The sequence below is a fragment of the Otolemur garnettii genome, unplaced genomic scaffold (genome assembly GCF_000181295.1).
Source record: "Otolemur garnettii isolate 467f Iridium unplaced genomic scaffold, OtoGar3 scaffold00082, whole genome shotgun sequence".
In the NCBI taxonomy this organism is placed as follows: domain Eukaryota; kingdom Metazoa; phylum Chordata; class Mammalia; order Primates; family Galagidae; genus Otolemur; species Otolemur garnettii.
In genome coordinates, this window is record NW_003852477.1 from 1,162,593 (window position 1) to 1,174,068 (window position 11,476).

The following is an 11,476-nucleotide window of genomic DNA, read 5'->3' on the forward strand; positions in this document are numbered from 1 at the left end:
GTTTAGCAGGCCCAGGCCAGGTTTGAACCTGCCAGCCTCAGTGCATGTGGTGGGCACTTTAACCACTGTGCTATGGGCTCCAAGCCAATCTTTATTTTTCTGATGAGGAAATCCAGCCTCAGAGATGTGAAGTAACTTGCCCATGGATGCAGAGTCAATATGTTGGGGCTCATCACAAATCTCTCTGTCTCAGGACTTCACCATCTCTCTCTGCGTTAGGGAAGCCCAGGGCCAACTGTCTTTTCCAATGTGCCTTTCTTTATTTAGTCACCAACATGCTTGCTACTCTGAGTTTTTGAAGGAATGGCTTTATTTTTTCCCCTATTTTGTCCTATTCAGCAAAAAGAATGAATAAACGACTCCAGCAGTGTTTTTCAACCTTTTTTAAAATCTCATGGCATACTTGAACCTATAGTTAAACTTCCATGGCACACTTAATTATGTTGATTTGAAAAAAAAAGCGTAAAAAAATAATATACTTACTATGCTTTGAACTTCTTTCAAAGATAATTTAATTAACGGTCTTTAAAATTTTTCATGGCACACCTGAGACCCTCTCACAGCACAACAGTGTGCCACAGCACACTGGTTAAAAAATCACTTTACTATAGGCTTATGATGACACAAATTTGATTTTCTTCTAGAACTGAAAGTATTTGTCTATTTTTATTTCTCAAGCCAAAAGAATTATTTCCTCCTTCCTAAAAGTCCAGAAACAGGTTAAACTTATAGAATTTTCCTGGTTCAACAACTGGAATATGGAGCAGGTAAAAATGAAGCGACCTTGGGAACATCCCGAGGAGAACCACCTCCTCCGTTTGTGGCTTCAGCCCTCACCCACAGCCAGCAGCCCCAGCTGCAGAAGGCTCTTACCACTCACTCTGCTTCTAGTGCCTTTCAACATTCACACGCAGTTTTCTCTCATCCCAAGATCCTTGTGCTCTTGCACACTCCTGTACACATGCCATTCCCTAAGCCTGGAATGCCCTTCTTCTTCTTTGCCTGGAGAACTCCTTTCTCCTAAAGACTCCGACCAAAAGTCACTGTCCCTCTGGGACCACTTAATGCAAAGCATGCTTATTGGTTCACTTTCCTGTCATGCATTTAAAAGTTCAATCATTGAGGACAAAAGCCTGGTCTCATCATCTTTGGAATAGCTCTGGATCTGAGCTCTCAGATTGCATATAATATCTGCTAAATTAAGGTTTTGTAATCTGTATCAAAAGCTACCAAGTTCCATTCTCCTTAGCAAAGTATCTCATGAATGGAAAAGCAAGCACCCCAGGTACTCAGTACTAACTTGAAACTAGTAGATGAACAACTACAGGCCCTCACAAAAGAAAAACACAATTAAATTCAAATAGGAGAAAGGGGGCAAAGAGAGAAAGGGAGAGGGAGTGGGGGGTTGGTAAGCCAGGGCGCTACCTAACAAATGCAAATAATGTCACCCAACCATATGTACCCTTATATTAATCTGAAATTTAAAAAATAAATAATACAAATAACAATTAAAAAAAAAAAAACTACGAAGTTTCTATGCCCTTTGGCCCAGTCACCTGCATGGCAAGGAATTTGTCCCAAGGAATTACTGAACAGGAGGAAAGAAATCACACAGATGAAAGTGTTATAAAATATGTATTTGCCATAAATTTGAAACAAGTTAAATGTTTATCAACAGAGTAATGTGAGTAAATTATGGTAACTGATCTTGAAGGAACATGATTCATTCTCTTATTCATTAAACAAATATACAGACTGCCAGGAGTGTGTCAGAAATACAGCAGTGAATCAGATATTACATCTGCCTTCAATGAATACACAATATGGCAGAGTCTTCTAAAACGATAATAACAAAACTATGAAGAAACAGAGAGCTGTTTGGGGTCTAATGCTAAGAGAGAAAAAGCAGATTACCAAACTGTACGTTACGACTGCAACTGTAAACAAGTGAAAGTGAAAACAAAGCCTGTATGGGTGAATGCAGGACTAACAATATTGCTGTGGTTAGATTATGAATGACTTTTTCTTTAGCATTATTGCAATTGTTTTTCAGGCTTTAAAGTTGTATGTAGGTTATCTCAAATGTTTCTGAAAAAAGAAAGCCTCTCCAATGGCCCTAGCTTCTCTGGCTGGCAGTAGCATGAATGATTTTATTTTTCCCACATGAGTAGGGATTTGCCATGAGGCAATCATGAGGAAATACTCCAGGTAATCCGGGAGAATTGGGTTAGGGAAAGCCGTCAATCTGTACACTTGGGAGTGCTCTTTGGCTGCCATAATAGGACCTCTGTGTCTGGGGCACATCAGACAGCAGAATTTGCAGGCTGCTTCAAGTTCCATCAGCGCCTCCACTTAGGCACAGTACAATGGTGGCAGGTGTGGGGAAAGTTGAAGTCTAGGAACCACGACAGGAGGGCTGTGATCTGCAAGCGTTTGTGGTGGTTTTTTGTGCTAGAAAGGATGCTCCCTAAGTATAAGGTACCATTATCCCCCTTCTACAGATGTAGCAGGTTGGTTGGCTCCAAGCTGCCCAGTGTTTAAGTAAAAGAGTTGGGGTTGAAATCCATCACTCCTCACTTTGGGGCAGGGGTTTTTCTATTTCTCTCCCGGGCCTGAGAGCAGGCAGAGATACATGAGGTCACATGGGAGAGACCTGGCTGAGAGGATGGCTGGTGTCCCTTGGGAAGAGGGAGACTATGAGGGATCAGTTGGTGGAGCCTCCTGATGGAGGGTTCTGGAGGCCAAGCATTTGAATTTGGACTTGATGCAGTGGGCAGTGGGGAGCCCTGGTAGATTTGGAGACATGATAGAAGTGGGATTATTGATGAGGGGGCTGGCAATGGGTGCTGGCTGGTGTGATTGGGAGAGAGGCTGGGTCAGGAACATGGTAAGGATGGTGTGCAGCTTTTGTCCTGTTTGATCAGAATAATACCCACCCCTCCAACTTCTTGCAAATATGTCTTCTTGTACTTCTAACTGTGAGATTTAACTGAAACTACCTTCTTATGTATCCCTTCCCCATGGATACCACCATCTGGTCCAGGGATGGGCACCTGCTACAAACTTGGCCATTTCTTGCATGTAAAAACCCTTCCCTAGGAATTTTGCTCTTGGGACCAACAAGTCATGGGCATCGGTCTCTCTCTTGTAATAAAGCTATGTTATGTGAGTCTGAGAGATATGTTACTACTCAAGATTTGAGGCCCAGAGAGAGGAAATTCTAGCTAGGGTCAAGCCTTGGTTTCCACTCACCTTGAAGGCTCAGCCACCCCTTTGCCCATGTCACAGTATGAACACTGTTTGCCACCCCTCCAAACTAGTCTGGCTTGAATTTTTGTCATTTGTAAATATAAACAAAAATGCCCTGACTTTTGGTGTAAAAGACATGTCTCTCTTTATCATTCAAATTTTGAGCATAATTCTCAAAAAACTCTAGGGTTGGTCTGTAGGCCTTGGGCCCACCATTTCTTGCATGTAAGAAACAACAAAGAAAAAAACATGTCCTCACTATTCAGTGTCAGATTAAGGAGCTTTGGGTTCTCTGTAGAGATAAGGCCTTGTGGATCCATTCAGAGAAGGAGGGACCCATCTCCATCACTCGTGTAGTAAGTGAAATTGCTGCTCAGAACACTTCCCTGCCTGCTCCTTTGTGATTCAGATGGGGAGAAACTGACATGGACTGGACGCCCACAGAAGATAGCCAGGCATTTCCCATACAGGTGGTAAAGGTATCTTCTGAACTTCTCTCCAGCAAATGCATAGATGAGGGGATTGAGACAACAGTGGCTAAGTGCAAGTGTCTCAGTCACACTGAGGGCCAACTTTATATCCCTCCTTGTGTCGCAACTGGGAAAGAAGTCATAGAGCTTGAGTGTCTCCAGGAAGATCATAACATTGTAGGGTGTCCAGAAGAGGAAAAACACGATGACCACCAGAAAGATCAGTTTGATGGCTTTAGCTTTCTTTTGATTCTTGCAGGTAAACAGTGTCCGGATGATTCTGAAGTAGCAGTAACTCATAATGAGCAGAGGGAGCAGGAAGCCAAGAAAATTTGCTTCCACATTGCGGAGCACAGGCCAGATTTCCTGAAGGACCTCAGGGTAGTCACCAAGGCATTCGTTTTCTGTTTGCTTTGTGAACATGAACTGGGGTGTTGCCACAAAAATGGCTGCTGCCCAGACGCTGAGGCTGATAGTGACGCCATGTTGCACAGTTCGGTTGTTCATGGAGTTGGCGGCCAGGACAATGGCGAGGTACCTATCGATGCTGATGATGGTGATGAAGAATATGCCTCCGAAAAAGCCAATGAAGAAGAAGGCAGTGGTGAGTTTGCACACAGCATTGTGGAAGCCTTCCTCACTTATCATATAGTGAGTCCAGAAGGGCAAGGTGGCAACAAAGAGCAGATCAGACAGGGCCAGGTTCAGGAGGTAAATGTCAGTAATGCTCTTGGGCTTTCTGCTGTTGGTGAGGGCCAACACCACCAACATATTTCCCACCAGGCCAAAGGCAAAGACCAGGGAGTAGAATATGGACAGGAAGACAGTCCCAAAGGCCACAATGTCCCCAATGTAACAGACTTCAGCAGACTCATCATACTCAAAGTTTTCCAAAGATTCAGTAGACAGGCTGGCCATGGTGAGGGCCTGTATCAGAAGGTAAAACAAGTAACACTATTAGTTCTCAGAGGAAGAGAGGTGGAATTCTTTTTTTTTTTTTTTTCTCTTTAAATTATTTTATTCAAGAAGGTGGGGAGGACAGACAAGGGGACTGAGCTGAGCCCTGAGTCCCTAGAGAGGTGGAATTCTAACTGGCCCCACACATAGGCAGGCAGGAAGAAACTAACATCTGATGGACGTTTCCCAGCTTCACACATGCCATCTTGTCTAATCCCTGCAACAGTCTTGTGATGGAGGCTGCAACAGACTCCTTTGATAAGAGAGGCATCCAGGTACCCGAGAGGCTTAATGACTTACCCAAAGCCACAGGAATGGCTTAGAGAACATTTGGATCTAGCTTTTTTGAAGCTTAAGATAAATCTCTCTCCACCTTTTTTTTTTTTTACTTCAAAAAGTTTCTTCAGAAGATAACTAGTTTGATCAAAATGTAGATGAGGAAGAGAGGACCACAAGCAGGAAGCATGGGTGGGATGGTGGGGTGCAGCCAAAATTCACCCCTCCCATCTAACCTGCCCCAAGGTGACTCTCCACCCTCTCCCTTTATTTCCACTTTCTCCATCTTCTGTCTCCTCATTTCTCCTCCATGAAGCTAGGCCTGGAAAAGAGGTCTCAGGACTGCTCAGAGCTGACCAACATCCAGGAGCTTTCAGCTTTTTTTTTTTTAATAGGTGAAAGCACCACTGACCACAGATTATGCAATACAATTTCCTGCGTTTGGGGAAATCTCAGGGGTCAGCACATCTGGGATGCAATGGATGAGCCTCTCCGGGAAAGCCACCTTTGTAATCATTGTTTCTTCCCCACTAGGCAGGGAGCTATTTCTCTTCCTCTTCCTCTTGGAACCAACAAGTCCTTCTCTTCTTTAGCAGGGATCAGAGTCATACATAAAGTGACTCACTTTTTTGGGTTGTCCAGGACTTCCTGATTTTAGACCTGCGAGTCTCCGATCAGATACCCCTCAGTCCCAAGCAAACCAGGATGGGAGGTCATCCTACAGCCCTAAGTGAAGAGAAGGTGCTGCCACCATCCAGGGGCTCTGTAGTCACAGAAGGGACCCCTGATCTATTGTGGAGTGGGCTCACACAGCCTGCTGGGCTGGGCCCCAGTTCCTGATTTACCCAATGGTCACCAACACTGGGCTTCATTTTGGCCTCCCATTATCTATCACCTGTTTCCTTCTGAGCAGCAATTGAAAAATAAGACATTTCCATACAGTTGGGTAGTAATGCTTGCCCCACTCCCTGCTCTTCCCAGCTGGGATGCGCAGGCCACTTACTCTAGCATCAGCTGAGAGGCAGCCCTTTGCTCCTCTGAGAACCTCCTCGTCCTTGTGATGCCACGGACAGGTTCCTCAGGAACTCTGAGTGTGCGCAGAGCTTGCCTCCTGGTTAACACTGCCACCCTTCTCACCACAACTTAAAGCAAAACTCACACTTTAACCAAGGGAAATTTTCACGCCTCCCTAAACCATTTCCATGATGGTTTTACCCAAGCAGTGTCTGGCCAAGGTGAGGCCCCCTCCCCAGCCAGGCTGTTGTCTCCCTCTTCCCAGACTCTGCTCTGTGTCCTGAATCTCACACACATTCTCCCACAGTGGAGGGGGTCAGGCTGTCCCACCTAGGCCTGCTCAGGTTGGGCAGGAGTTCTCAAGCCTGGGGAACAGGTATGCTTTCTTTGCTTCAGGGAACCTCTGGCTGTGACCGTAACCAGTCAATCCTATGTAAATGGAATAGTATGAAATTGTTGACATGAAATGTTTGAGCCACATGGATGTCAGTTTCCTATTACTCAAGCTCATATACAGGGAAACAGGAATTGGTACTTAGCTCAGGTAGCTTGTCACAGAGCATAATCTTTCCAGATGTGCTTCCTTATAAGAACAGAGGTATCTTTAGTGGTCCTACGTTAGGGACACTGGGCTAGCCACACTCTGCCTCCCATTTTTCCCTAGTAAAAAGAACTGGCAAAGTGAACTCACATGGAAGTCAGAGCCCGTAAAAATCAGTCTTCACCTCTCTGTGCCTGTGGTCCGCCCCTCAGGACAGTACCTTCTGTGGACTTGGGCACTCCTGAGATTGTCCTCTCTGGCTGAGCGACAGGTGAGCATGGCAGCTCTGACCCTGACGTTTGTCGTCTGCAGGACTGGGATTCATTCTTACGAGCTGTTCTAAGGGGAGCACCTGGCATAGGTTGTTGTATACAACAGGCACTTACTAAGCGTTAGCTTTGTTTTCTGCATTATGTGAGGAGGCAGCAGCCCTCTGGACCTTTAGGTTCATCAAGGCTGCCTGTGGACTCCAGTGTTTCCTCTCCACCCTGGGCATTATGGGACTTTGGTTGTTAAAAGTCAATTTATTTTTTTCCCTGAAGTGAAACATGCTTTCTTTTCAAATTATTTGGGAGAAGGGGGAGTAAGCTATTCTTTATTTATTTATTATTTTTTGTTGTTGTTGAAACAGAGTCTCACTCTGTCACCCACAGTAAAGTGCACCTCAAACTCTTAGGCTTAAGTGATTCTCTTGCCTCAGCCTCCCAAGTAGCTGGGACTACAGGTGCCCACCACAATGCCTGGCTATTTTTCTTGTTGCAGTTGTCATTGTTGTTTTAGCTGGCTCAGGCTGGGTTGGAACCCGCCAGCCTCAGTACACGTGGCTGGCGCCCTACCCACTGAGCACAGGCGCCGCCCTAGCCACTGTTTATTGAGCTGTTACTAACTGGTCTGGCCCTGCATGCATCATCGTTATCTATTTAATCCTCTCTGTGATTCTGAAAGAAAAGTTTCTTTTTAATTTACTGCTCTAATGAATGGCTTAGCCTAAGGGCCAAGTATAGGCTTAGCCTATATTTGTTTTTTTGTTGTTGTTGTTTATTTGTTTTGAGACAGAATCTCAAGCTGTCACCCTGGATAGACTGCCTTGGTGTCATAGCTCACAGCAATCTCCAATTCGCACTCAAGCAATCCTCTTGCCTCAGCTTTTCTATTTTTAGTAGAGACGGGGTATGGGGTGACTCACTTTTGCTCAGGCTGGTCTTGAACTTGTGAGCTCAAGCAATCCACCTGCCTGGGTCTCCCAGAGTGCTAGGGTTACAGGAGTGAACCACCACACCTGACCCTAAGGGGATATTTGTGACAAGAGGGAAAGGAAGACTGGTACAAGCGTGTGGAGGAAGCAGAGATACAAACAAGTAATGGATTGCCTGGCCAAGTGGCAGAGGTGTCCCAAATCCAGCCCCTCGCCTTGCTGGGTGCCTGGGCTCAGGGCTGCCGTGCACACAGGGAACCATCTCTAATGTGTACCAGGACTCCAAATAAGCCAGAAGTGGTCCTGGTTGGAGGGGCTTGCTGTTCACTCAGAAAATACGCATGAGGTACCCACAGCACAGGCTCAACATGGCAGGGGGCTCACAGAAAGATAACACAGTCTTAGCCATGAAGGAGCTTAGCATCTGAGCAGGGAAATACACACAGACTAAGATTTTGCTAAAGACAGGATGGTGGAAGTGGGTCAATTTATCCTCTGCAGATGGGATGCAATTTCAGGTAACACTGTGGGAGGCATGACTTTGCCTGGCTGGTACTGATACTGCTTTATTGAGAGCCAAGTGGCTGGTCACGGGCATCAGTCTGTTTTGGGACCCCTCCCTGCCATGCAGAGGGTGGAGGAACAGCAGTGCTCAGCAGCCCTCATCCTGGCTCTCTCCCAGTGTAGTGTCCCCAGCAAAGACCCCAGAGCTGTCCCAGTGTGCACTGACAGTCATTGCAGCAAGCTGGAAATACAAATAAAGGGAAACAACCCCCAATGTCTGTCAGTCGGGACAGATCAAAGTACAATAAATCTAATTCATGGAATGCCAAGCACCTGCCTACAAACAAAAAACAGGCAGAGCTACATATTCTGTAGGGAAACAATTTCTAAGACATACTAGTAAGCAAAAAGAGCTTGCCGAGGTACCGTATAATGTAGTTTCGTAGAAAAGAATGATGTGTGTGTGTGTGTGTTTTATATAGGTTTAAATATCTCTGAAGAGACATAACTATCTCTGGAGAGAAGTTCTGGAGACTGGAGGATGGAGAGAAGGAGACATAGTTTTCATGTAGAATTTTTTATCATATGCACATATTACTTGTTTTAGTAAAAATATCAATTTATTTGGGTCTTTAAAAATAAAAATAGACAAAATATAGTAAGAGTTATATGAAAAACCAAAATAAAGAAGTAACCTAGTAACAAGCACACTACACTTGCTCAATAAGTGGTAGCTGACACATAAAAGCATTATCTCTGCTCTATGGGCAGGTAATGTGCTCAGAGAGGGTGAGTAACTTGCTCAAGGCCACAGAGATGTATGTGGCAGGGCTGCAATTAGGGCCCAGAGGTGTCCAGCCTCAGCACTTTTTTTTAAACTTTAAACTTAGCATTACAGCCCTCCATCAATTCCTTCTCCCAAGGCTAAAAGTTCCTAAGAGAAGAACCACATCTTTTCAGTAAGCCAGTGTTCATCAGAATTACAGGCTTGGCACAGAGTCCATGCCGTATGAATATTTGTAAGAAGATAAATATTGTTTCCTCCTCCTTCATTCTAAGGAGTACCATGAGAGTAGTGTGACAGCACCCTATTAGCTGCCCTGCTCCTGTGGGTGCTCACAGGACACAGAAGCGTACAATCTGATCACAGGCCAGGGGCCCTGGAGCTCTGAGAACTTAGTAGGTGCCTGGTGTGTTGACTGGATGAGGGAATGAAAAGCCTAAAGGAGGAAGAAAAGAGATACAGCAGCCTGGCAGCGTGAAGCCTCACAGATGCGCACAGGCCCCCCAGCTCTCCACAGTCAGAACATGGCTTGGAAGCTAAAACCTCTCACCTTGGCTGGGGACAGTGGCTCAGGCCTATCACCCTAGCACCCTGGGAGAGTGTGGGGGGCAAGGGAGTTTGCCCTTGTAGGTCACAGCTACAACGATGCCACTGCACGAGACAGAGTGAGACCCTGTCTCAAAACTAAACAAAACAAAACCCCAAACCCAGACCCTCTCATCTCCAGTAGGCCTTTCATGTGTGGCTATTGAGCATAACCGATTATGAAACAGATACCATCGTAACGCAGCCGCTCTGTCTTCTATGCGAATGTCAAGAATCAGTGAGTCATGGAGGCATGGGGCTTTATCTGGCTGGAAAGGAACTTGTAGTCTGTGTACTCAAGCCAGTTCAAACCTGCCCTTGAGAACCAAACCCACACCCTGTGAGAGTGCCATTCATGTCAGACTTCTGATACCAGTGAAGGACATCTCCTTCAGCAAATTATTCCACTGAACTTGGTGGCTTTAGCAAGGCTACCTTTTTAGGAATGTTGGGCCTCAGCTGAGTAGATCTTTTATTTCTGGATCCTCTGAGATATTCAAGGTTTGGGAGATAGGGCCTCCTGGCAGCAGATGGGAGTGTGGCCTGCCCTGGTGGGAGGTCACAGGCCTGCCAGGGGTCCAATTAGCTTTCACCTTTGGCTGGTCCATGGGTTTCATTTGCCCCTGAGGACACCAGAAACCAAGAGTAAGAATCCAGTGAGATAAGCCTTTGCAGCATCTGCTCAGCTAGGTTTCCTACTGACAAGGGTGGGAAGAAGCAGCATGAAGCCGGTGCAGGACTATAAAGGCCCCATCAGCTGAGGCTGCAGTTCACAACTGAGGGCAGTAGCCAGCAAGAATATAAGTCTTCTCTGGGCCTCCTTGCCCCCAGTTTAGTTATAGTCAATGTTTCTGAGCTGGAAGTTTGAGCTAAACCTAGAAGCAGAGCTTTGAATGTGCGTATGTTTTATACCCAAGCAGAACTGAATTCTGTATGCTCAGCTTTGTAAAATTCCTCACTCTCCTCCACTGCCAATCCTGGTCTACTTCCTCTGGCCCACTTCCTTTTCTCACGCTGCTTACTTATTTTTTAACTCTTTTTTGTTTGGGGGGAGTCGTTACCCATTGTTTCCAATCAGCTTCCCTTTTCTATACTTCCCTTCTCTTTGAGGTGGCCCCAATCCATTTTCTTCTTCTATCCAACATCCTTTTTTTATGTGGCTTTCCCCCTCTCTTTTGGGTTCACAATCAGCTTACTGTTTTCTAAATCCAATGTTACCTTCTTTTAGTTTTTGTACCCTCCTGGGTCTCTGTTTATGGCTTTTTAGTAAACCCTTGAGTGAAGACTGGGCTTTGAGGTTCAGTCTAGTGCCAAGAAAATTGTGACACTTAATTTTTTTCTTTGTAACAAAGAAAAGTTGAGAATTGCTTGAACCTCCATCCAAACATTCCCCGTGGGCATGCCGTTGTGCTGTTTGCATTCCAGAATCTGACATACCCTCAAAAAGCCCCAGTTTAGAAGAAGAGGAGGCCCAGAGTGCCTGCTAAGTGTTATGCTCCACACACAAGATGCCACTGAATTCTCTCAACAACCTCACATGAGAAATGATTATCCCCACTGTACAAACTGACCAAGAGAGGCTCAGAGACTTTTGGTTAACTCATCCAAAGAAACAAAAGAGCCAGAATCTCAGCTCCAGATGAGCCTCTTCATGAAGCCCGTGCTCTTGCACCACTCCAGGGAAGAGGAATTTGAAGGGTACCATGGGCCACTTCTCTAAAACTAGAAATGAAAATGGTAGACTCAGACTCCCTGAAAAGAAGCTGGTCCATGGCATAGCCCTGAACTGCCTAGGTTTCTCTCTTCTGGACTCAAAACCTAGTAGGCTAATCCTCAGGGAATGGCAAGTGGAAAATGGGAGGGTTGGGTTTTTTTGGTTTGGTTTTTTTTTTTTTTTTTTT

General features: G+C 45.5%; 1 protein-coding gene and 1 pseudogene across 1 annotated transcript; both read right to left on the reverse strand.

Annotated features, from left to right (window-relative positions):
• Positions 1-3,569: 3,569 nt before the first annotated feature.
• Positions 3,570-4,640, reverse strand: CX3CR1 (C-X3-C motif chemokine receptor 1). Its single transcript, XM_012808027.1, has one exon. It carries the CDS (start codon positions 4,635-4,637, stop codon positions 3,570-3,572), a length of 1,068 nt encoding a protein of 355 aa, XP_012663481.1. The 5' UTR covers positions 4,638-4,640.
• Positions 4,641-5,344: 704 nt separating this feature from the next.
• On the reverse strand, positions 5,345-5,494 carry LOC111726845 (annotated as a pseudogene).
• Positions 5,495-11,476: the final 5,982 nt, after the last annotated feature.